The sequence below is a fragment of the Phlebotomus papatasi genome, chromosome 2 (genome assembly GCF_024763615.1).
Source record: "Phlebotomus papatasi isolate M1 chromosome 2, Ppap_2.1, whole genome shotgun sequence".
Taxonomy (NCBI): domain Eukaryota; kingdom Metazoa; phylum Arthropoda; class Insecta; order Diptera; family Psychodidae; genus Phlebotomus; species Phlebotomus papatasi.
In genome coordinates, this window is record NC_077223.1 from 41,188,339 (window position 1) to 41,215,465 (window position 27,127).

At 34.4% G+C, this 27,127-nt stretch overlaps 1 protein-coding gene across 1 annotated transcript; it reads right to left on the reverse strand.

The window, feature by feature from the left end:
- On the reverse strand, nucleotides 1-26,593 carry LOC129800285 (toll-like receptor 6). The gene is made up of 2 exons (XM_055844563.1): nucleotides 26,461-26,593; nucleotides 1-8,326 (listed from the first exon to the last, which is right to left on the reverse strand). Exon 2 carries the CDS (start codon nucleotides 7,166-7,168, stop codon nucleotides 2,939-2,941), a length of 4,230 nt encoding a protein of 1,409 aa, XP_055700538.1. The 5' UTR covers nucleotides 7,169-8,326; nucleotides 26,461-26,593; the 3' UTR covers nucleotides 1-2,938.
- Nucleotides 26,594-27,127: the final 534 nt, after the last annotated feature.

Genomic DNA, 27,127 nt, shown 5'->3' on the forward strand with positions numbered 1-27,127 from the left:
TTTGTTGCTTTTGTTGAATATAAATAAATTATAATTCTTTTATTATAATTGTCAATTTTAAAATTCTCATCTCTTATTTACAAAAATAATTACAGGAATTTATTTACAAATTTGTTTTTTTTTTCACTTTTTTTTTAAATATTCCTCCTAGCAATAAAACCATATTAAATGAGAGATTAAATGAATTGGTTGAAACAAAACAGAAAAGAGCAAATAAAATTTGGATGATTCTGTTTTAATGATAATAAAAGAAGGAGATAATAATAGTAACATTTGTGATATAATTGCATATTACATTTTTTCCATATGGTGTTATGAAAGAATTTAAAATAATAAAATAAATATAAAGAGAGAAAGAACATGAATAAACATCAAGTTTTGGGCTTTTTTTTTTGAGGCATTGAAAATAATGGGAACTATTGGATGGGTATATTTGCATAGTAGAAAAAAAAATTATCATATCAGTTGAATAAATTGTTGCACAGGAGAATAAAAATAAATAAAACATTTTCAAACTCACTGTGCCTTCCATTCACATTTTATTAGAACTATCACCACTTATCAGACACACCAATGCTTGAATATCAATGGGCAAAATCATAATTTAATTTTGTATGTCTCTCTCATTTACATATCTAGAATCAGATTGATTTAATATGGTTTCTTTTTATTGTTTTTAATTTTCATACCTAATATTTTTTTTTATTTCTCTTTCTCTCACTCTTTCCTCAAACATCCACATTATGCCAGAATCTTAGCCAAGGAATCATCTTACAGAGCTCTTTTCGTTGCCTTAATTATTACACCCATAGAAATTTATGTTGTGTGTCAATTCTCATTTCAATATTAAATATAAATATTCGCAGTGTGGCTTCTAATTGATGTTCGCTCTCACAAACAGTGTCTTACTCTCCAGGAAAAAAAAAAAGAAAAAATATAGAGACAAAGACGAGACATTTTAATTAATTTCCTCAGCATTTCTACTTTTAATCTCACATGGATAATTTATTGGAAAATTAAGTGGTGACTATTGACTTGTCTCTCTTAAATTTTCCCAAAGCATAAATTTTTAATATCACCTCAAAGTTCATTTGGACATTTTTTTACTTTATGTTTTCAAGATAAAAATCCCCCAATTCATTGATATTCGACACGAAATGAAATTCAAGCTTTGAATATTTCAATTTAGTTTATGCTATCTGCAACATCTTTCAGTATAAATTATTTAGAATTTTGACGATAGACTGCTCAGCTAGCAGTGCTACCAATAGTACGCAAAAACGTTTATTAACCGTCGTTAGTATAAATTTGAAAAATAACTGTTCTTAGTTTTTGATTAAACTTCAATTTTAGGAACTTATTCTTAAACATTCCAAGAATCTTCATCAACTTGATTGATTTGTGAACTTTGAACCTCAAAAACATCTAATGAATTGAGGATTATTCTTCTCCAAACTAATTAATTGGGTTGTCTGAAGTTTTTTTTTTAAAAAAAAGTCGCTGAACCTGAATGTAAATTTGATAACTTGAGACATTCTGACAGCTTTGGATAATCTAAAACTCAGTGGGTTTCAGCTTAAAGTCAAAATAAAACTAATTAGAGAGACACCCAATGCGATGTTGCAACATGAGTCAGAAGGAGTTTAAAGTAGAAAAATGCTGTGAGAATCAATTAGCATAACTCTCAGCTGCATAATGCTCGAAATTTCAATATAATTTCACATATTTTGACTTCTGTACTATCATCTTTTATTTGTGTTCTTTCAATTAAAATATTCAAATTGCCTTTTACTGTTTTTTTTTCTTTCATTTCAAAAATGTACAATAATCATCAAAAAGTATTTGCTGCATGTGTATTTGTGTCTTTTCAATTGAAACTTTAATCATATTTGATTAAGTCATCCACTGCATTTAATGTCCATAATGCTATGTATGTTTTTTTCTTTTGTTTTGCGAGTGTCTCTTAATTTACTGTACTTGGTTTCTTCAATAGTTTTATTCTTTTTTTTCTTTGCTAGTTTTATGACTACAATGAGGAATGATTAATTTCTTTTTTTCTTAAAATTCTCTTATCTGTATGACAAATGAAATGGTATTTTCTTTTTATTTCAAAATGCAATTACAAATATCTTGTGTCTATATTTAATGAGAATTCTCTTATGGCTTTACATGTGTTTCTCTCTCCTTCAAAGTACTTCCTTTTTAACAAAGGAGAGATTTCAGTTCTTTCTCTTATGCTGTCTTTCAATGCGGAAAATCGCACCTTTTTAGAGCTTGGAGTCTCAGAGAGGGAGTGATAGTGCGAAATGTAGGGCAATTTAGCACATTTATTTTCTCACTACAAATCGCGTGATTCTTAGCAAGAAATTGTTGCTCGGGGGAGATTCCGGGGTGATCACAAAATGCCGATTTGCCCTACAAAAGCTTGCACAAATCATACTCCTCTTGAGTACTCAATCGATAATCACCTGCCCAATCAGCAAAGTATTGTCTGTGGGAAAATGCAGTTCAAAACGTGATAAGTCTTTAGTGAAGGTGCTAAAATTTCTTCCACTTAAAACGTGGATAATAATAACAAGGTTCGTTACGATAGTTATTCCAAAGAGAGCAAGTAATTTTTAATACCTTAAGAATTCTACATAACGAACAAATGATCAATTACTAGTACAACTTCTAATTAAAGCTAACATGAAAATAAAAAAACGTATCTTTGAGAAAGCAAGAGCAAAGAACTTTTTTATTTTGACAATATTGATGCTCCAGATCGCTTTTACAGTGTGATAAAAAACCCTATCAACATTTTCTTGCTGATTGAGCGTGGTAATTTCTTAATCTTAACCTTTCTACAAATGGCTCACAAGCTTAAGTATCGCGAAAAGAAATGTGCGGAGACGGGGTTAAATGAGCTTTAGAAAACTAACCTGTAATTAAGTAATCGTTACGCCCACATTGCCTGTGGCAGTCTTCTGTCGATGCAGTTGCTCTGAGCCGCATCACCCAGTGTCATATCACTTTTGCTGGTGCACGCGTCGCCCGTGCAGCAGTTGCTTCGGTACCCGAACCCGTTGGGTTGCAGCGGCTGGGGTGTGGCAGTTGGAGTAGTTGCCGGAAGGCTGCCGGCCGAACTGCAGCTGAGAGCCCCCTGCGAGGACACCGAGCGGCTGCATTCGCTGTTATTGGTGGACGACAGGGTGCCCGCTGGCAGCATAATCTTATGAGGATACTTGGGGCCACCGTCAAAGTTTTCACTCAACGGATCAGTGAATTTCATAGGGATACCGGGGGGTTGAAGGCATCCACTGGGAACAGCATACTCGTGCTGCCTTTCAGCCTTTTGACCACGATGGTGATGTCGACGTTCAGTGGCAGGATACTTGCAAGCCACCGTAGGATCATAGGTTTCGCATCCTCGACCACAACTACCAATAGTAGCGTAATTATTGCATTCGAGACGCTGACCACTAGGACACTCGGCATTCAACCTCCTGGCCGTGTTGTAGTCATGAGCAGTGGCATAAATGTTAACCGCAGATCTCTTAGCCAAACAGTGATTTTTTCGAATGTGAGGCAAAGCGATCCGTAACTTCTGCCAGAACTTCTTATCATCCCACTCAATGCAAGTGTTTGTCCTCAAGTACAGCCTCATATCGGCATCAATGTCTCTCTGAGGAAGATCTCCGTACAAAACAAATATGATTTTTCGCCGTCTCTTGAGAACTTCATGAATAGCACTCTTGAATTCAAATCTTGACCATTCGTTGTAAAGGAAATTTTTGGATAGGACCAAGATTGCCCTTTTTGAACTCTCTACGGCTTCGATAATTGTGTCAGCGACATAGGTGTTGACATTGAAATCACGATAGTGCAAACATAACCGGTACCCAACATCATTTTCTAAGGTTGTAGCTAGTATCTGATTGACAAAGTGCTCATCTTGTAAGCTATAGGTCAAGTAAGCATCGTACAATCTGTCTTTGTCAAAGTCATCGACAAAATTGCTGGACTTGTAGCAAATATTGGCAAGACATTGAGAATGAGCCCAGACTTTTAATTCTCTTCTGTAGCAGAATATTCCCAGGATAAGGCCGAAGAAGCCTACAAAGGCGCAAGTTGCAGCTAGCAAGAGGGGTAGCAAGTCTTCAATTTCGTGAGCCCTGCCATAGATGGTTTCCCCCTCCTTGACACATTTTGTCCCATTTCGTTCCCCCAAGATACTGGTATGGTTATTGTACATGCACGTGATTCTTGACCCATCTATAATCTTCTCACTGTTTGTGTTAACGTAATTTCGCAATTTGGTCAAGAAAGAACACTCACATGACCAAGAATTGTCTCCCAATCCAATTTCTACCAAGTACGGGTTCATACTGAGCTGCCAAACTTCAAAATGATGAAGTCGATTGCCATCTAATCTCAGTACTTCGAGTTTTCTAAGCTCAGAGAATGTTTGATTCTCAATATATGATATTCTATTGTTTTGAAGATACAGTTCAGTAAGACTCTCTAGAACAGAGAACTCACCCCCTGCCAGCTTGGTCAGTCGATTGTTCTCAAGGTGAAGGATCATCAGTCGTCGTAGGCCGGCAAATGTCGTGTTGTAGATCTCATGTATAGCTGAATTGTTGGCAAACAGCACCTTCAAGTTCTTCCTTCCAATGAAACTATGCCCAAATAACCCGCCTAAATGGTTTCCATCGATATACACTTCAGTTGTGTCCATTGGAATACTGGCTGGCATTTCAGAGTAACTTGCTGAAGAGCACTCCACGACATTTGTAGACCAACTCTGGTCATGGAAGCAGGTGCAGTTGTTGGGACAAGTCATTTCACAATCACATGCATCGAACTCACAACAGTGACACAGGGCAAAACAGTGAGTTTTGTAAGTGCAGAGAAAATGCATAGGTTCGGCTTCTAGGAGGGGAATGTAGGCTCTATCTCTATTGTAAAGTAGTTTACAATAGATAGTTTCGAGATCCATAATTCTTGGATATTGTCTTGTAGACTGCTGATTAATTTTCTGCAACCACTCAATATTGCAATCGCACACGAAAGGATTGCCCCCAATATAAAATTCTGGCAGTGATTTTGTTGCAGGAATTGGAAGGAGCCTAAGAGCTTTCAGTTCTAGTCCTGTTATTTGGTTTGCATATAAATCAACCCTAGTCAGATTGGGTTTATGCATAAATGTATGGGGCTCAACTTGAGTTATTAAATTGTCATTTAAAAACAACAACTCGATACTATTAGGTATATTGTTGGGTGCTACTCTCTGCAGCCGATTGAAACTTGCATCCAATGTCTGCAAGTGCATTTGGTTTTCAAGCCCATACCTGTTGGACAATTCACTGAGCTCATTCTTGTGCAAATCTAGCCACTGAAGGCCTGTTGGAATCTGAGCATAATCAAAAGCCTCCAAATGGTTGTCACTGATGTTCAGCCACAGTAAACTCACCATATTTGTGAATAGACCAGTAATGTCCACCAGTTGATTTCCATCTAATCGTATGGCCTGGATGTTAGATGTCATCTCGAAGGTGCCCGGTTCGACGTAACGAATGGCATTGTGGGCAAGGTTAAGGATTTGGAGGCTTGGTAAATCGCGAAAGGCACTCCTTGTAACATTCTCAAGGTGATTACCAATCAGTCTCAGACCATAGAGATTGCTCATGCCCCTAAAGGCATTTTCTTCAATCGTCGAGATAGAATTTTCACCCAAGTCCACTGTTTTGAGAAGTCTCATATCTTTGAGAGCCGATGGCACTGTCACTAATTCATTACCACTTAAATTGAGATCTTGTAGAGCAGAGCAGTTGCGAAAAGCCTCAGGATGTACACCAGCCAGAACGTTGTTGTCCAAAGATAACAGAGATAGCACATACAGCCCGTTGAGCGAATACCCATCGAGGAACTTAATTTTGTTGTGCGACAGTAAAAGGGTATGTAAATTGTTCATGAGGCTAAATGTGTCGGCTGCAATAGATTCCAGTTGGTTGTATCTCAAATTCAATATTTGAAGTGTATACAAATCCGTGAATATTTCAGGTTCCAGCTTAGTAATGCGGTTATTTGATAAATTCAGTAGCACTAGACGAATAAGCCCTTTGAACGTATTGCGGTTAATCCAGATAGAAGTCAATTGGTTACTACCCAAATCAAGGGCCTGCAATTGGTCGAGATCTGCAAAGAGGCCTGGGGCTAGGACACTGATTGAATTATTGTGAAGGTAAACCTCTTGGATTGACTGAGCGGGATCACGGAAGAGGTCTGAAGGTAGTGCTACGATTTTGTTAGAACTCATATCGAGGATTTGAAGATTTTTGAGACCTCCCAATGCTCGGTCATCCACCATTGAGATTTCATTGTCACTGATCTTCAAATGTCTTAAGCGCTTCAAAGTGCCAAATCCATTTGCTGGGAGAAGGATAAAGTGATTGAAGGAGACATCAAGAGCCTCCAAATCTAGGTTACAAAGTGTTGATTTTGGTGGAGCACTAGTGGGTGCACTTGTGGTATCGTCTTTCCCACCTGGAAGAGTTTTGTCTCTGAAACCCAAATCATTGACATCCTGCAGCCGGTTTCCACTGATATTGAGGAAGGTCAGCCCATTCAAGGTGCAGAAGAGATTCTCAGGCAGTGACCACATGTTATTCTGACTCAGATCCAACCGCTCTAAGTTCTTAACATATAGAAATGTGTCGGGGTCTATTTGAAGGCTCAGTGCTGGCCAATTGATGTTGTGAGTACGTAAGGTGAGATTTCTCAAATCACTGAGCCCATACAACATTTCATGATTGAATTTGGCAAATTTGCAATATTCTAGCGAGAGTTCTCGAAGTCGATTGAGATGCACAAAACTCTTTGCTTCTAGAGAACTTCGCGCCATAATTTGGTCATTGCATAGAATTGAAAGGGACACGGTGTGTTCTGAGAGAGCCGAACTGATAACACTAAAATTGGTGGTGTCATATTCACTGTTAACGGTGCGGAGGATGCAAAATAGGGCCACATCTTGATTTCCGGTGAGGGCGTATCGACAGTCATCCGGTGCATCATAGCGTATCATATGATCTGTGTCAGGTGTCTGCTGTTGTATGGTGATGGTCATCAAGTGAAAAATCACAATTGCCACCAGAATGGACTTCCTCATTGGACGCGGCATTTGCATGATTATATGAGGTCTTCCTATTACCACTCTAACACATTCATATTAAAGCCACATTCTCCTGCTAAATTCGTTCAAATGCTAAACACCCACAGATGTTTTAATCACAGACTTTGCTCCCCCAAAATTAAAACAAAACACAGAACACTCCTCAAATGTGCCCCAGCATCTGGTCAAATGGTTTTGTTTCTCAATTTTCAAGCACAAACACTTCTTTTTCTTTTCTTATTTGTTTTGAAAATCGACTCACTGATATCCAATTTGAGCTATACACTATTTTTAGTCTTATAATTTTCAGTGCACAATTGTATTTAGTAATTTTGTAGTAGGGCTAGTGATTTCTTTGGTCTCTGATTTCTCAGTTCATCTACAAATCACTCCCTAAGCTCACAATTCAGCCCTTAATCGAACGACACGCGATGCGATTTTGAGCGTAGTTCTTCACTCACGATCGCTTCAAGTCCAACTGAATACGTTCGGTTTCAACCCCTATTTATATAGATCTTTTCCCGCACTTCACTGCTTTAGCACTGTCGATGGTTTTGGGCTCTTTGCCGACTGATGCCGGTATGCGCCGAATCGTACATTGTCGGCTGTATCGAACGCATCCGATTGGTTCCACTGAGCACTTTCGTTGGAAGGAGTGCGATAGAAGATAAAATACAGATAGTAGATTTGTCTCTTTTCATTCAACACTGAGATTTCTCGGTTCTTCTCCACTTCTTTCGCACGAACTGTGTTCGGTGGCGCCGTGAATTCTCGCGTGTGAAAGGGAGAGAAATGGGGGAGAGAAAGAAAGGGACGAGGTGGCCGAAACAGGGGGAGATAAAGTGGCAAAGTCACCCTCGTTCAATTGCAACCACGACGTTTGAGAGTCAAGAACAACCAGCTTCAAAATGCATCAAAGTAGTCTCAGCACTTGCCATGGACTTTCCCAAAGTATCCCTCATATTCTAAACACGCACTTTTCTCTCACTGTTATTAATTTTTCTTTTATGATTTCTCAGAACCATTTTGCAGAGTTTCATTCTTTTGTTGCATGATTTGTTGCGGCACAATATTGTTCACTCGGTTTTCGTTGTCTTTTTTTCTTTAGTCACATTCGTCACTCTTTTCTTTAGTTTGTTTTTTTTTTATTTTGTGTTATTTTTTTAGTTCACACTGAAAAGGCAAAGTTATGACGATGAATTTCTCTCACTTTGGTCTTTATGTCAAGTTGGAGGTTTTTTGTTCTGTTAGAGCCCTATACCATGGGAACGCAAGTTGAGGGATATCTCTGTTTTTACCAAGTTGAAATTCAAGAACTGGGATTAGTTGATTTTTAAGGCGATTGTGATGTTAAATATTAGGAAATAAGTTTTGGGATTAAAGGATAACCAGGATGAGGGATGTGTGAGGCTGTCATTTCGGAAATGTGATAAGGATTGAGATCAAACACATTTTTGAAGAGGAGATTAAGGGAGAAGTCAAGAGAAATTCTGAAGACCATCTGGCTTTGTAACCGAAAAAGCCTTCAGTACAGAAGACATTTGTTGCTAATCTGCTGCGAAATTTTATTCATTATTTTAATAAATTATTTTCAGTATAAATCGAATTTTGAAAGTTCTTGAAACAGAAAAACTGAGGAGCTTTGAATAAAGTTGATAAGTTAGTTAGAGGGAAAACAATTTCAGGGTAATAATAATTTTTTGATGCCTAGGATCTATGATTCCAATAGAAAATTATGATTATAAAAAAATCAGATCAAGTACAATAAAATAATTGAAGAGCACAAAAAACGTTTTAGCAAAAAGCAGTTTTATACAAATTATGAAATTACAAATTATTTGAAAATGTGTAGTTCAGTTAATTAAAAAATTATGGTCTTATGGTGTCTACACAATAGAAGTAATTTTTCGTCAAAAATTGCCTTTTCTTTAAAAAATTCTAACGTTTCTGCCTATAAGGATAACGGAAATTTTCTTTAAAAATGCATTTTTTAAAGGAATTTTCCTAATGTGTAGAGGCCCTTAGTCTTTTTACTACAAATTTATAGTAAGCTGTGAGACTCTAAGCTAATTTAGTATAGAAATCTTGGCTTAATACATTGCAAAATACCAAGATTTTATTTATACTGTGGGTAGAAATTGAAATACTTTATGGGACAGTGCGGATTTATTTTATTATTATATGTTTTTACTAAGAAAGATCTCAATTTAGTAATAATAAATATTTAATACTTCCAATTGTTAAATTATTTTGAATTACAGAATACAGGGGGAAGATCAAAATTTAATTGTACTTTAACCAATCATTTCTTTTTAAAACCTACCAAGACACGGTTAAATTGACCGATTTAAAAACGTTTTTAAATAACCATATATTTAAAAGGTACATTGTCACTACCAAACTTAATGAATTTATTAAAATATGCATGTAATATATTTTTCAGTGTTTCAATTTTATTTATTTTTTCTCTTTTCGAAGAAAAAATTGTTGAGTATCCTACCCTATCACGGTCGGTTATTTGCACTCTTAGAAAAATTTAATCCCAACTGCCTCATGTACATTTATGGAAACTACAAAATATAGTAAGCATATACCCATCCATATAGGGTAACTATCCATAGGGTAACTAAGTGAAATAGTTGACCAATATTAGTTTAAGTATCTCTTTCATTTAGTTCGAATAACTAAATAAATGTGGTTGGAACCCATCTTATTGGCTGTAATAACTATATCATATTAGTTGTGGTTACTATATAGCTCGAAAAAGCTTAAACACATAAGTAAAAAACCACTCTTTACTATTGAAAAAATTGTCAGCATTAGTTGTGAGAACTAAAAGGAATTAGTGACCAATATTAGTTGGAATATCGATTTCATTTAATTAACACAAGTAAATATAATTATATAAAATCATTATGAAATAATTGCCGCAACTTGTCCACGTAAATATTGCCTTATGTTCTCATTACTAATAAATTTATTATGAGTAAAATATTTTAAGATTATAAGAACTATTTTAAATAGATTTGATAATAATCACCCGATCAACTAATTTTCATTAGTAATGATGTTTAAACTTTTCTAAGAATGTGATTGAGCGCGCTAGAAAAAACGACCAAAAACGGTCGATAGATTTAGTCTTAAAGTTTCCAACAAAAATATTTAGCTTAGCTTATTTGGGCTTTGACAAAACCAGTTGAATCGTATGTGTCAAGGGTAAGTCATTTTAGGGCATTCGAGCAGGTCATGGAACCTGAGGATCTTACGGAGAGCTCGAGAGACTCATACATTTTGTCAGGGAACCCGGGATCTCCATACATTTTTCAGGAAACTCGGGGAAACCATATATTTTTTCAAGGAAATATTTATTTCCTGCAAATATCTTTATTTTTCTGCAAAATGTTACTGACTTGGTTATTGAAATTTTCGTGAATACTTGTAATATATATTTAAAAAAAAATGAAAAAAAAATTCAGTAAAACGAAAAGTTATAATCTCATAATTAATTAAGTAAAGAGTAGAAATGAAAATTAGTAGCCAAGAATAAAACAATAATGAATAGAAATTTAAGATATAAGAAAATTTATTATTTTAAAGTCTTTAAAGTTTGTAGTTATAAGTTTATTTAAGTAGTTATAAGTGCAGTTTAAAGTTTGTAGATCTTGATTTCTCATATTTATGAATATTAAAAACTTTAAATTATCTTAATTTTGATCTCAATCTAACGCAAATATTGCTAATTATAGGTATCACTAATTATATTACTAACAAGTTTAATGATTTATTTTCATTTTTTTATGCTTTCTGTGCTTTACTTCATGTTATATCGGCAATAAAGGAAATCCTACAACCTGGATTGCAACCTATTTCTAATCACGTTTCTAATTGTCTCACATTTTGTGCAATAAAAAGTTTCATATGGTGTAAATTAAAATTCACATCAAACGTACCATAAATTGTAACCCTATTTCTGCACAAACAACCCATTTCAATTGTACTGCAGAGAAAATCTAGAACAAGGAAGAAAGGAGAATAAGGAAAATAAAAGGAGATAGAATGCAATATTGCGAGAAAATTATTCACACATAGATGAGTGTCTTGAAGAAAAAAGAATTTTATTTCTCATTAATTTCTCCTTGATGGCAAATTTCAATTGATCAAAGAGATGGAAAATTTCCCTTGACATTCTCAGCAAATTTTCACTATGTCGCCTTCAGAGTATTTTCCCATTTTCATCGCCTTTTATCTTGACTTGAGCACAGTCTCATACCTAATTAATAACACTTTGTCTTTGTCGCTTTTTTTTGTGTAAATGCCCTTTTACTCCTTTTGCACCCTCTAAGACATCTCTTGTGAATTCCTTTTTATCCATAGGGCCACTTGAGAGTATTTTTCCGCGCGAAAAGTGTGCAAAATTGCAGGAAGAATGCCTCTTATTGGACAATAATTGCCACTTCCGAAAGGATCATATACTTGAAATGACGAGGACCAATTTTCTCCAAATAAAATCCATTTAGAACTAATTATGGGACAGGTTAATAGGATTGAACTTGCAAATAGGAGAGACTTTTGAGTAACTCTAAACACTTTGATGTGATTAACTTGATGGGTTATTTATAGAAGCTAATGCTACGATGGCTACTTCAAAGTATGTTTGATTAATAGCATTTATGAATCTGTCACATTTGGCGCCATTCGTTATTGAATTTTCCAAGAAATCTTCCAATTCAGTAAGCAAGTCTAAAGAAATGTGCTGAATAGAAGTATTTGAGTCTCCTTACGAAGTTGGAATATTTTAGGATCATTCTTTTAAATAAAAAGTACCGGATGTCGTCAAAGAGACTCATACTTGTAAATTATACCGATGCAAAATGGTATGAGTAATGGCAATTTATACCGAATTTTAAATTTCTCAATGAGGTATAAAAATTAACATAATATTCTAAAGATAATGGCCTAAATAAAGGATATAAAGCTTATTACTGTGTTGTATGTAGAAATTTTATTTTTTTTAATACCGTATTTTATTTAAAGCTTCATAGTTGACAAACACGTCAATTGAATAAATATATAAATATAAAATATAAATGAAAAATGATAATGATACTATTACTTTATTAAACTTTTTAAACAACAAAACTTGGCTTCATTATCTTTTTCACTGGAATTTCTGAGAAACTTTCATAGAATTTAAAACATAATATTTTAATATGAATTACAAATTCTTTAAACTCAGAAGTCAAATTACAAAACAAGGAGTTTTAACAACTTTGAAATTTAAAAGAGAATGTAAAAATCATCAGGAGTTAACCCTTGAAATTGATAAGGTTCGTCTGGTTTCGCTTGAGTTCTTCTTGAGTTTCTAAGGTTACCAAACATTTAATGCTAATTGCTCGAAATATACTAAATGTTCTCTAAAGCTATAGCAATAATATCTAAAGTACTTGTGCATTCTCAATAGTATGCCGTAAGTTTCTTAGGTTTCCATTTCCAGGTAGGGGAAGGCTTTCAAGCTTAGCACATACTGGCTCCATTCAGTAATAAACCTTTCGAAGAGACAAAGACACTCCAAAGCCAAGCCAAACCTATTCGAAAATCTACCGGAAGCCTAAAGTGCAAGTTCACGTATTCGCCGCTTTAGCGCTGATTGTTCTGCCATTTCGAATTTCGGTTTTCTTAACACCTTCAATCGTCAAAAGTGTCAACAACAAGGTGTAAACTTTTGCTACAAAAAGTGATTTTTTGTGTAGTTTTGTGGAATTTCAGGATGGCACAACGTTTCAATTGCAGTTTTATTAAATTAAATATTCTTTTGATGAACTTGCACACGCACACTTTCGCGTAATCAGTTTGTTTAAATTTTCGAACTTCAAACGGGTTTTTAGGTAAATTCACTCTGATATACCTTCGAAACAGAAAAAAACCTCAACCAGAGAGACCTTTCAAATCGAAAAGGTTATTACTGAACGAGGGGACTGTAATTTCCAACACTTCATGTTTTTTGTACAGACCTTTAATGAATATGACCTATGTATGGCATATTTTAATAGTTAGACTTAAAAGTAACTTAGTTCCTGAAAAAATAAGTCAGATTCACTAAAAAAATATGGGAAAATATGAAATGTTCGAAAGTTGGAAGTCTTTCCCCATCATCCGAAACGGGAAACCACATTGTAATCTAATTGGTTCGAGTTCTTAGGTCAAACTGGTTTAAGATGCCCTCAAGTCATCCTGTGGTTTTCCATTGCTTTCCGACAGTTTCCGGCGTTCCCAGGGTCCCTTATGATTACATGTGTTTTATATCGATTTTCCGTTATTGAAAGTTTGTCTTTAGAATTTAATTTACCGTAGGTTTCCGAGTGTTTCACGTGGACAGGGCTCTCCGGTCGAGTCCCACCTGATGCAATTCAAGTGAATGTTAAGAAAAAGACATTTTCAATTTTCACATAGAATAAAACGTAATGAAAATATACTGCCTCTGCCAAAAACGTCCCTGAGCATGGAAGAAGCATCCACATCCATTCCTTGACGACCAACAAACGGACATAGCAGATTCTTACAACATGAGATATAACAACAATATAACATATAAACATGATTACATTGTAACATATCCCGATACGATTAAAAATAATAACGTGGACTTCAAAGGTTTCTAGTATACTGCTTGGTTTTCAAGTGTTCGTTCTTAAGGCTTCTATCCGCTGGGAGTAACTGTAAGAAATGCTTTTTAAAAAAATCCCTATCATTCTAGGCGGAAACGTCATTTTTTAAAGCATTTTTTTATGAAAAGTACTTCCAATGCATAGAGGGCATTAATTTCGAATGTGTATCTTATTAGTTTCCAATTGTAATTATTCAAATGATTCCCGGTTTCCGAACTTGTCCTTCACCTTTTCTGGGTTCATGCATACAATGTCTTAAATTTTCCGAAAATTTTCTAGTAAACTAGTCTGTTTTTTGGGTTACTAAAAACATTTAGTCGGTTATTCGATTGGTTCATAATTTCTCATAATTCTCGTTATTCTTTTCGTGTTCCCAACTGTTCGCTGTTATTAATGATGTCTCAGTTCTTCATTATGTTTGTTAATTTTCTGCTCGATCCCATAATCATATTCTTTATTAGTTTCTTATGTTTCCAAATGTAAACAGTCGATTTCTCAGTCGCTTAGGCGTTCCTTTAGTATTGTCCGAAGGTTCCACGTATTTTACCGCGTTTCTACACAGTTTCCTAGTTGCCTTTCTTAGTTTCTTAGTAACTTTCTTAGTAACTGTGACTTTCCATTTGGTTCACAATGGTTTCTCGCAAGTTTTTGGACTTTCGAAGTGTTTCCTAGGGCCCGTAGAGGTATCAAAAAATCTCTTATTTATATATATTTTTTAAATTTTGGAATATTTGACATGAAAATATTAAAAACTTTGTAACTGGATTTTTTTTTTCAAATCCTAAAAATCAGTGCACACGCTTAGAGACTGGGGCAGTAATAAACAAGGGCTAGCACGAAACACTGATATTTATGTCTACATTACTTGGACTTATGTCGACCATTTCTTCAGTAAACAATGACGCCTATCTCATCCATCAATTCATATAGATATCGTCTTCTAAAACCTAATATCTAAATTTAAAAAAATTGCAGTGTTTACTGCTACCCCGTGTTTACTTCTACCCCAATTTCTCCTAATGCTGGAGAAATGAAAGATATTTGCGAATAGTAAAACAACATTAGTTTAGTCTAGGATTTGTTAACCTTAAGAATGTCAAGAACTCAAAATGAAATTATGAAGAAAAAACAAAACGTGGTCACAGTGTCTGGACCACAACTATCCACTGATATTCTGTCTCATTTTCCATTGAACACACCCTCACTATCGAAAGTGCGTTGGTGGTCACAACTCAATGTTCAAGCCTCTTCTACGTTTAATTTAATTTTATTATTATGCCCAATAAGCTCTCATGCACCAACCCCATCGTAAATTTATTGAAATGTCTTCACCAAAGAGTCCCATCTACACTTTGTCATTTTTTTCCTTCTGAGCCAAGGAGAAGAAAGAATGAACTTTTTTTTCTGTATTCCCAACTCGTTTCTTCAAAGCACAAAAATAATAATTAAATATAATGCGTTCCTTTTCGTGTGAACACTATTAGTTACCATCTTGTGGCTGGGTACACTCCCGATGATGGTGTAGCATAAAGAATAACACAATTGTACAGCACTTTTATTTCATTTTCTCTTATGCCTTTCATCCGTTTGGACTTTTGCCGGAGAATTGCTATTATGTATTAAAATTTCATTTTCTCCTTCGCATAAAGCGTCTCCAAATGCAAAAATAAATTCATGACACGTTCCTATGGAGGACGCTGAGACATTGGGAGTTACAAGAGCAAAAGTTGCGCCAGAGAGTGTTGAAAAAAGACCCAAGTCCACGAACGAGTGACTTCTTATTGCTGTTTTACTGTTTAACAAAAAGACTGGATGCAAAAGACGGATGTTTTACAAAACATGAGTCAAGAGTAAAAAATTTTAGAATATCTTGAATTGCACGAACTCCATGAAATTCTAGTTTTTGTACAATTCATCGATACATTGCACATTCAAATTTATCAATCGCCACCACTCTTTGAATTGTACTTTGTAGAATTAAAAAAAAAAACTAAAGTTAGAGAAAAGAAAAACACCCATAGTGAAGGTTCGGATACCGGAGTGCCCCTTAGGGTAAATGTCTTAATTCAAAACCATTTCCAGGCGCTTTAACTTTGACAGAAGATTCAACAAATTAAGTTTATATTTTTTCTGAACAGAATTACGTAAATTTGCTCCTTGTCTCTTCTAGAATGTTACTGTTTAGTGAAAATTCTTTAGATATAATTTGAAAACTTCTTAAATACAAGAAAAATACGCGAGTGTAAAATACTTCTATTGGAAACATATTAATCCAAATGGAGACAAGGGAAAGTTTCTAATTGGAGCCAAACAGCATAAGTGAAACCACGACGAAAGGCTTCTAAAACCTTTTTGAGTTGCTCTTGAGTGCAGGATTTATTCTTATTCCTGGTCTTTGCTCCTTTCCCATCTAAAACAATAAGAAAATCTCTAAAAAAAAAATCATATTTCCGGGGTTTCCTATTGAAGCATTTGCAGACACATCAGAAAAACCTTTTTTGTTCACGAAATAAGGTAATTATTTCATATGAAACCTTCACGTACCGTTAACAATAAAGATTAGCACTTAATTTAACTATAAAATTAGCCAGAAATGTGACATTAAATGTTAAACAAAACGAATAAAGAACAGTCATCTCATTGTGTTTTTCATTAGAAAACATGGTTGATCTATGAAAAATTCGATGGTGAAAAGGTACACTGTCAATTTTTCTGAGAAATTAATAAATTAAAATTTGTCAATATATATGAATGAATTTTCGCTTTATTTGGAGCAAAATTAACTAAATAATGAAACTGTGGTATAGAAAATATATAAATATAGTAATTTAGTACTGTATTTGCCATGAAAACAGTGATGCTTCCTTTTGGAGTGGCGAAAAATTTCCATTTGGAACAGGTTTTGAATTAGTTTAATTTACCCTGGTTAAATACCAAACAGTTAAAGGCCAGATTGAAGTTGTAAAAGTGTTCCTTTCTCTACTCCTATCTTACTTTTAGATTAATGTTTTTCGACCTGGAATAATCCATTTTAACAGTAAAAATTTTTATTGGTCTAAACGTCCAAATTTTGAGAATTTTTCAAAATGGTATTTTGATATTGTTGCGAAAACTCGCAAGTAGCCTCCGATATAGGACGAACTTTTCGACAGCGACCTATGCTACGTTTCTGGAGCGAGCTAACGGAGAGTCACCAGGACTGGAGAAGGTTAATGACATAAGCAGAACCCGGAGAGAAAGAAGACACTTTGGGTGTTAGATTAAGAAAAATAAAAAGAAATAAATTTGTAATAATAATAATCAAAAATGTGTATAGTAAGGTGGGATAACTGGATCGTTTTCCGAAGAATGCTTTTTAAACGCTTGTTTTTGGACTGATGAAATTTTTTTTACTTCTTCTAAATTATCTAAATTATCAAAAAATATTAAAGAAAATTTATAAAATAATGATAACACTGAAGTAATTCAGCATACACTAATTGGGTCGCCTTTTCGCTAATTCATTTTTAATTAAACCTTTGGATTTTAAATACTTTTTTAGAAGAAAAAAACAATAAATGTTTTCAATCAACCAGCTGTCATTAGCGAAGATATCACTGCTAGAAAATTTTTAGTGAAAAACCCAGCTGGTACAAGATTGAAATGAGTCGATTACACTCACTTATTTAATGGATAAAAATATTATTTTTGCTTTTCTCAAACTTAAATAGATATACTATGTTACTGTAGTGACTATATTACGGAGATAAAAATAAAAATATTATTTTAAGTGGATTAGTCATAAACGATCCGGATAGCGAAGCGCCCGGATTAGCACACTTGACTGTATGATCGATTTAATAAAAAAATATTTTATATTTTTTCAACGCCAATTCAAGCATTTCATAAAGAGAACTGAATTGATTAAAACTTGTGCTTTGAATGAATATCTCACCTAAAATTCTGAGCACATTCTGTCGCCCGAAATGATTGCATTTTTCTAACTCAAGTAAAAAGAAAAATTGGGTCGAACCACGTGAGTTTCTTGTTCGTTTTTCCAACCCTTACTCCCCTCCAATCCCTCCTATTTTCTTTTCCACATAGCTACTTCCTGTAGTCGAGCATTGTTGGAAACCACCCGCATACACCAGAATTCTCTTTCGGAACAATGAAAGAGTCTTGTAAATTAAGTAAAGTGTCCCAGTGTGTTGAAAGTCATCGTATAAACCGATACAATTCCCCAAGGGGGTTGGACTCGGTTTAATAACTATAAAGCTCCATGGGTAAAAGCGAAAGGGGTTTGGTGCGAAATGAAAAGCTCACGATGGCTCAAATACATAAATCATCTGTTGGATTTTCCACCACCAGAGCTCCATACTTTTTTTTCCTACTTCGGATTCCATGGACAGTCACCCATATGTAGAGATTATTTCGTCTATGTGTGAAGATATAAATAAAAGGATGAATGGACATGAGTTTTATCCTTCATCTCACACACAGCCCCGATGTTTTCCCTCATTTTCCTAGGGTATGGTATTATGTAACTCAGTCAAACGACATGCCCCTCATTATTATGAGACCGACGACTGTTAAAAAATTCCACCATAAGCAAAAACACACCTTAGTCACATACCAATTTACGGGACGAACTTGGCCATCGAAGGATAAATTGCTAGCCCTGAGCGAGGAAAAAGAGGACAAATGAACCGTATACTATAGATAGAAGAACATGAAGCTTTTGGGAGGATATTCATCGGAATTATGAAAATAAAATCAAATTCAGCATCAATTTTGCGAATTTTCTTTAAAAACAAAATATGTGAACCTATAGAAAATAAATATTTTTACCATGGAGGCAGCCGAAAACTATATCTGTGACAATTTGACATTTTAAAGACCTTTTATAAAAATTGTTGAAATGAAGAAAAAGGAGTTGCAAGGAAATGTTTAACACATTAGTTTCATAATAATCTGCCACTGTGATTCGCTACAACTATAAGCCACGCCTCTTTCAAAAATGAAAGCAAGAGTTTTCGAAATTTTTGACTATTTGGGAATTCTTTGCGATTTTTTAATTTCAATTATTTCCCAGGGGAGGATTCAATATCGTGAAATCATTATAGCATCGTTTTGATCTGTTGAACTCCTCCTACGAAAAATAAGCCATACCCCCAGTCAGGGCATGAAGGGCAAAAACATATAAAGGTAACTTTACAAGAATCATTCTGCCGCCTTTCTGTATGAAATAATAAAAACAACCTTCGAATTCTATGTGATTGAAAGAAAATATGGGTGTGGCTTTAAGTTTATGTCATAGAACTAATTTTTTTTATGCTCGAATAGCAATCATTATAAATGAATTTTGATGTAAGTTTTTCTTGGTTGGTCAGGCATTTGATTATGGGGAAAACTTTGGACAAGTAATTCTTATAAACATGTTAAATTTAATTGAATGTATAGCAAGACTGCTTTAGAAACATGATTCAGAATTCGTGAATATCACGACGTGAGTTATTGACAAATCTCAGTGTTTGACTTTAACTTATGTAAGACGAATCGGTTCCGCGGCTAAAGTCCCTGCCGTTTATTATGAATTCCCAGAGACTGATTGGGTATGCAAAGTGCCTTATCCTTAGGGTTAGCCCTCTGAGTGGAAGGTGAAGGGTGTGCATCTTTAAGTAGAGAGCGATCATGCCTTCCGATGGTATAATGCTCTGAGCCAACAGTCAGTTGATCCTGAGCTACGAATACATCAACTCACCCTTAACAAGAGTAATCTTGTCGGGCCACCACTACCAGTTGTGCTACTATGCCCGATTTCCAACTCCTCGGTTATTTTGATCTCACACTTACAAACTTTAAATGGTAAAATTTATCATAGCTTAGAGATAGCTTTAAGTAGTTTCAAAAAGACTGTAAAATTCTTAAAAAATCGAAGAGGAACATGTTTGTGGGCGTGGCCAATTTTTCAATTCGGAGGGAAGCTCCGTCCGGACGCGGCAACACAAGCTGTGGAGTCTTCAACCCAAAAAGATTTAAAAAAAAAACTCGCTCTTCTCCAGAGCTTTCGACACGTTCCATGTTTTCCTCAGTGGCTGAGAATTAATTTTTTTTAATTCCATACAGAATAAAAACTAAGAAGGATGAATCTTTAAAAAACACAAAATTTTGTCATTAAACTTTGAAAATCCCAGTCAAACATGTGAATTATTGCACTTTGTACAATTGTACTTTTGCAAGGGGCGTGTCTTACCATTACGATTATTACTATTACTTTCATTGTACTATTATTATTGATATTACAAATAATTATTATTTTGATGTTTAGCCTGAAATGGTGATTTTAATGGCAAAGAGTAGGGATATCAAGCCAAGCCTTGGCTTTGAGAGTATTAACTGCTCAAACTCCACGAAAGAGCAGTTTCCACAATCCAAATATTTTTCAACTTCTCACCATCCTGGCTGCCAAACGGTGAGAGATATTAACTTGCAGTCTTCGGTAACGGCCTCCTCCACAAGTCAACATTCTCTAGCCAACTAGTTTACTCAAATTAGCCCCTACCCGTTCCGATACTTCCAAAAATGTTTTTTTTTACTTTGCTCAAAATTAACCATGGCTATTTCATTTATTTTCGGATATATACTCTCCTCAATTCTTCCGGTGTTCGCCAGAAAATATTCCGCTTTCAAATCAAAAGAATCAGGTTTTTCTCCAAAGCTTTTGACTCTTGGTGTGGGTCTTCTTCAGTGGGTTCAGACCCACACCAAAGGTCGAAAGCTTTGGAGAAAAACCAAATTCTTTTACTTTCAAAGAGGAATATATAGTTTTCGGATATATATTTTGGAGGTAGTCTAGCTGACGTAGCTGAATTATTCAAAGTCACACTTAAACCTCCTTGGAGTGCCTTATTTTAAACGAATTTTGTTAAATTTGGATTTATTAAAAAATCTTGTAATTCCAAACCCCACTGCCTCGGTCACAATCGGTGAATTTCGGTAAGGTCACTGTAATCGCTCTATTTTAAAAATCCAGGTTTCGTGTTTTTTTCTGTCTTGTTATCCACCTAAACTTGAAACAATAAGACTTCCGGTCTTCGATAACCCTCCTGAAGTGATTTTATCTCGAAACTATAATCTCTTTCTCCATCCCCACCAACTCTCTTTTCATTCGTTTGCTAATCCATATAAAATGTAAGCGGTAAGAGATATCGATTTACGGATTTCGATGAGCTTTCTAGAATGACATATTCTCCAAGTTACTCTCTCTCCTTACCCGACCCCTTCATGTGTTCCCTAACTCTCTAAAATACGTTAAAAATGAGGTTTTTAACTGTTCTCAAAACGACGTCGACACATTCTAAAAACATTCCAAAACGTTCGACGTAGACACATTTTACCTTAAAAACTGCCAAAGGCCCAAATTTTACCCGATTTGATCAAATAATTAATTAAAAAATATATTATGATTTTTTTTAAATCTTCTCCTTGAACAATTTTCAATTGCAAGATAATTTTATGATGATTTATATAAACGAATTTTAATCGAATAAAGTATTAGGGTGGAGTCTACACTTATGGATGTTATACACTTATGGACAGCGTGCAAGAATCTTAAGTTCTTACGTAAAACAGATTTCGAAAAGTTATAAAATTATTAGTTTATGATGTAATTAACTTTTTTTTACTTTTAGAAATCTGTTTAATGTAATAACTCAAGATTTTTGTGTTGTCCATAAGTGTGTATAACATCCATAAGTGTAGACTCCACCCTATATGCACCTGAGAAATGTGCGAAAAAGAATATAAGGCAGAGCTCCTTCTCGGGAGTTCGAGCAACTCGCAAAGCCTCGCACGCTTTGCCACCCTTTTTTTCTGTCAACTAAAAATGAAAATTCAACATATAAAGTTACTTTTAATCCTCCGTTTTGAAAATACCACAAATTATTTCACTAAATTCTCTGTAAATCACAAATTAATTGTCAAAAAATTGTGACATATATTGTTTGAAGGATGATTTTGGTACTTCTGAATAATCATTTTAATTTATAATTAAACCATATCTATGTTGGCTTTTATAATCCGTGGTACTTTAAGTTTTCGTAATTACTATGTATAAACAGACTCCTGATAACTAGCCCCCTCTTAGAAATTCAATAGATAACCTCTCAATGTCCATTAAATTTCTCAACAGCAATTTTGCAGATCAAGGATAAATTCTAAAAACCTCTAACTCAGGATATACTGAAAAAAGTTCAAAGATGACCTTTAAGTCTCCGTAACTTTTATTGTTGTGAACCTTCAGGAAATGAAAATGTTGAGTTTCTTAATTGAATGAAATGGATGATTAATTGATGTGCCACCCCGGACTTGTGATGCCTCCCTTATGTTATTGATTGATGACGACAGATGACGATTTCGGGCAATTTCATCTTCAATCTCCCAAAACAACTTAGCATCCGATTCCTTGGAGGAAATTCTATTTAATGAACATAATCTGTATTGATTTAAATCAATAGCACTTTGGAGTAAGAAATTCGTCCGGAGAATTAATTAAATTGCTGTCAATTATCAAAAAAGAGATTGAAAACTTTTAGCTCTATGTTTCGATTCTGTCGATCATTAAGAAAACATCAAATAGATTCTCTTACAATGAGCTACTTTATCAAATGTTTCTTAAGAGTATTGTATATAAGTTTGAATTTTCAAGCTATACGACGACAATGATGACAATTGATCCAATGATATCGAAATAGTACAATTGATTTAATTGAATATAAGCAATTGATTCCGTGCAATCTCTCAGAGTTTTGAGACTTTATTGAAATTATATTGATTCTGACGAAATCTAATTTTAAATTTTGCATACAATAAACTGCAAAATTAATAACCACAATTCCTTTGCCAGTTTGGTTTTCTATTTAAACTGAAAAATCATATTAATTCATATTATTATATTATTTTTTATTTTTCCCTTAGTCTTGCTATACAATTAAATTGTTTATGGTTGTTGTAAGTCGAACAAATTTTCTTGTCACATGTCAGGGCTATGGTGTGTTCAGAAGGCGACTAAATAGCAATTAAGTCTCCGAAGGGGTCGATGGTATGAAGCACAAAAAAAACATAGCCGGGAGGCAAAAAGAGATGAGCCAAGTTAGATGCTGAATCGGAGGTGTCACATTAAATTGGGAGAATTTCATAAGTGTGAAAAATGAATGGTGTCGATGATCGATGACTCTCCGTTGAGAATCTGTTCACTCTTCCTGCCCATACCCAGGGGATGTTAGTCCCATCCCTCAGAGATGGACATTTTCGCGAATCCCTGGGAGATTCACACAACGACCTCGGCGTATGGGTCCGAAAATTAACATAGCACAGTACCATTAATTGCAATTGAGTTGTTTGCATTCATTCACATGAGTACCCATGTCCGTTTTATGTTGCCAACCCCCTAAAACCACCCCCTAGGAACAGTACACAGAATGGTGGTACATAAACCCAGACACTCTGTTCGATGGAGAATGGCTACATGGATAATATACAGCCTAAAACAACTTCGGAAGCAAATGAAAAAAGAGCCTGTCATCGCATGAACAGTTGTGCTCTAATGCGCCCACGACTAAATCTCAATTGCTCACCGGGTTGATTGACGAAGATGACACAATAAAAGCGAATGAATGAGCCATGGAGGCAGAAGAGGCACCAAAAGGAGATAAGAGACAAAGGAAACAAAAAGTCAAAGGGGCAACATATTGTAATTCTGAAGAACCATCAGGTTTGGGAACAGTTTACAGATTTCGCTTTGACGATCTAACCTCGCGTCCGGAAGATTAAAATTTACAAAAAAAAATAAGCAATTACAGTTATTTTTGAAAATTTAACAGTGTAATTTGTGTTAACGTACAATTTCTTTAAGAAAATTTTCCCAAAATGTCTGAACAATAGGGGGAAGTGGGGCACTTTTGAAAGTGGGGCATATTTGAAATTAGGATTTCTTGCCTATTTTAAAAATAAAATTGAGCCTTATCGTGATATAATTTAGCTGCACAAACAGATTGGGAAGCTAGATTATATCACGATTAGGCTCAATTTTATTTAAAAATAGATGAAAAATCGCAACTTCAAAGGTGCCCCACTTTCAAAGGTGCCCCACTTCCCCCTATGTGGCACTTGACAATTTATAAATCTGGATTATTTGATGCGTCGAACTGAGACTTTCGAAAGCCAGGAAGCACGTTAGAAACATGTAATTAAGATTGGGAACTGGAAAATTTCAAAGTTAACAGGAATTTTGAGAACAGTTTATAAATACTGAAATAAGAGAAAAATTTAAAAAATAATTTTGAGAACAGTATTGCCAGTGATCGGAAAGCCTAATAAACATACAAATATGATGATTTAAAAGTGATAACTGAAATAATTGTAACAGAAATTAGATAACTGAATGGTTAGAGAAGTATGTAATTTTGAACACAGTTTCATGAATAATCTTTTTTTACGAATCATTGGAACATAATAAAATTTATTTCACGGGAAAGTCCTAATGAAGAGAGGAATCAATTGAGTTGAATGATAAAATTTAAAGTTACTTATATATGTCTAATTCCAATACAAAAAAATGTAATTTAATTATTTAGGCAAAAAACAAACGAGCAGTAAAAAATTCAAAATGGGCAGTAGAATATCTAATTATGGTCAGTAAAAAAGCTTAAATCTTTACAAAAATGGGTCCAATTTATATATTTAACATTTAAAATTGTTGCAGATAAAATGAAAATCCCTTTATTTTCCTTTTCTAAAATTTGGATAATAATCTCACTGTTTCAAATTATTTTATTAACTGCTCAATTTTAACTTTTTACTGTTAATTTTATAATGCCATATGCCCGTAAGCCTATTTTTAAAATCACTTAAGTGTAATTTTGAGAACAGTTTAGAGTACGTTTACCCTACAAATTCTAATCCAGGCTAAGTTATTCAGTTTATTATATATTTAGTTTGTGTAATTTGTGAAATATTATATTCAATTATGGATTACTAAGACAAAATATATTTTTATTTAACACTTTATCATCTTATTTTCATCTAATTTCACTTAACTTTTCTACTAGCAGTTTTGGAATTAAAAATTGAGAACAGTTAACAGCGCCACTTAGGGCGAAAAACAGTGCCTTCATGGGAAGGAAGAGATTGCCAATTTCCAGTGCCACTGAATTCTCTATAAATTTTTTTTAAATTAATTTTAGCCATGAGTTTCATTAGATTTTCATTACTTTCAGTTAATTAAGTTAATCTGTCGAGTTTGAAATAAAGAAAAATAGAGGAACAAAATGAAACAGTGTGTGTTGTAATGGCAGTTCTTATTTGTCTTTCATTAAAATAACATTGCAAATCAAAATTGAAACAATAAAAAATTAACAAGATAATGTTTGAACTTAATATAATATTAAACTGAGCTTTCTGTAAGTTTTAAAAATTGAGATATAAAAAAATTGTAATTTTAAGTTTTCACGTAAATAAGCATTTAGATTGATTAATATATCATTCAATACTCTTTTAAGGCAAATTAGTTTTATCTCACTGACTAATTTACTGATTCCACCCCGATTTCAAATTTTCAGAACAGTTTGACTGGAACAGTTATTTCGGTAGTTAAAACCAAATTCAAAAATGTGAACAAAAAACACCACTATCTTACAAGTCTCTTTCTACTTGATATTTTAATTCAATAAATCCTAGTGTGATTGCACAGTTACGAAGAGATCACCTCCAGAAAATTTTATATTTGTTTTTCGAATCTTTGTTTTAAGATAAAATTACTCAAATATTTATATATTTCTAGCAAAAATTCCTGGGATGTCCCGATAACTTTTTTCGATACTATCGCGATTATGAAAAATTTAATTGATTACTTACTGCACGTTTTGTATAGCTAATATTATTTATCAACAGTCAGATTCTTTTAATAATGATATAATAAATGGGTCAATAATCTTTAAAATGTTTCATACACTAAATCTAACAGATACAGAATTATCTATTCATCGACTCGATAACATCGTAAAGTTATCACTGAATTTGAGTTTGATTATGAACTTATTAGAAAATATTTATAATTCCAAAGGATAACGAAGTCAATAATCGGTACAAATTCTATAAAAATGACCATCCTCTTTGAGTGAAAAAATGGAGACTAACCACAAATTGTGTCGCCAAGTAACATGAAGTAAAAAAGAAACCACAGGAATTATCTTCACGCATTTTCCTCACATCAAATACGACAGCTCAACAGCATTTTCCATGACAACTAATTACTGAATGTGTCACTTGCCATCGAGAACTTGAGCAAAAAAAAAAGCCCTAGTGTTATTATTAGAAAACTGCTGCAGTGTAAATTTACTTTTTTTGTGGTCTTCCACCTCTTGTTTGTGGGCCAATCATGAGAGTTGAGTGATTGAATTTTGGTCTTGTTCTTTTCCATCCGACACGACAGATTATTTGTCGCTGAGTCTGGGTCTGGTAAGTCATTAAAATTCCCTGTTCTTGATTATTGATTCATCATCGTGAAAATTATGAGACAAATTCAAAAGGAAGGATCTTGTGATAGAAATTCATCGTGATAATCCAATTTTCTTTTCTTGAAAATGTGCAAAAGCAATAACCAACCACTGTTAGTAAACTTTTCAAGGGTGAAAAATAGCACCTCTATTGACACTTTTCACTCATCCCCCTTTGGCATGAACTACGCGTTCCGTAGCCGTATTTTTCACGGATTTTTTCTTACACAGTGCTTATGGGGCGACACGTAAACTCAAACTGCCACAAATTACCCCTAAAATGCGCAGTGGAGGCGCCGAGTTGGAATATTCCGACAGAGAGTGAGACAAATAATTTTGCCCAACTTGAAGCAATGGAAGGGAGGGCTGCGCATAAACTACCCCTGAAAACCACCCACAAACCAAACCAATAATCCACCCAGAGTCATCCCATCAGAAAAGGAGGAGAAACCTTTGCGGAAAGTTTTCCTTCAATGTGCTTTTGATGTAGTCAACTCCCATACTTCTTGTATAACTTTATTAACACATTACACACATTGATTATCGTCTCTCTTCTGCCAACTATTGACTCCATGGTGTGCTCTCCAGGAAAATTCATGAGGCAAATTCTGGAGATGCCACCATCAGATTACACCCGTCAATGAACCCCATCATTAGCAGCCTGAATAACAATTATGGTATCATCTTAAGCTTTCGCGCTTTTGACATAAAATCCATAGCTAATATTTTCTAAAATCAATAAATTCGTTACGTTTCAAATAAGATCAAATACTAAT

Excerpts from the sequence above, each read along its gene's own strand:
- LOC129800285 (XM_055844563.1), bottom strand. The coding sequence starts at position 7,168 with ATGCAAATGCCGCGTCCAATGAGGAAGTCCATTCTGGTGGCAATTGTG.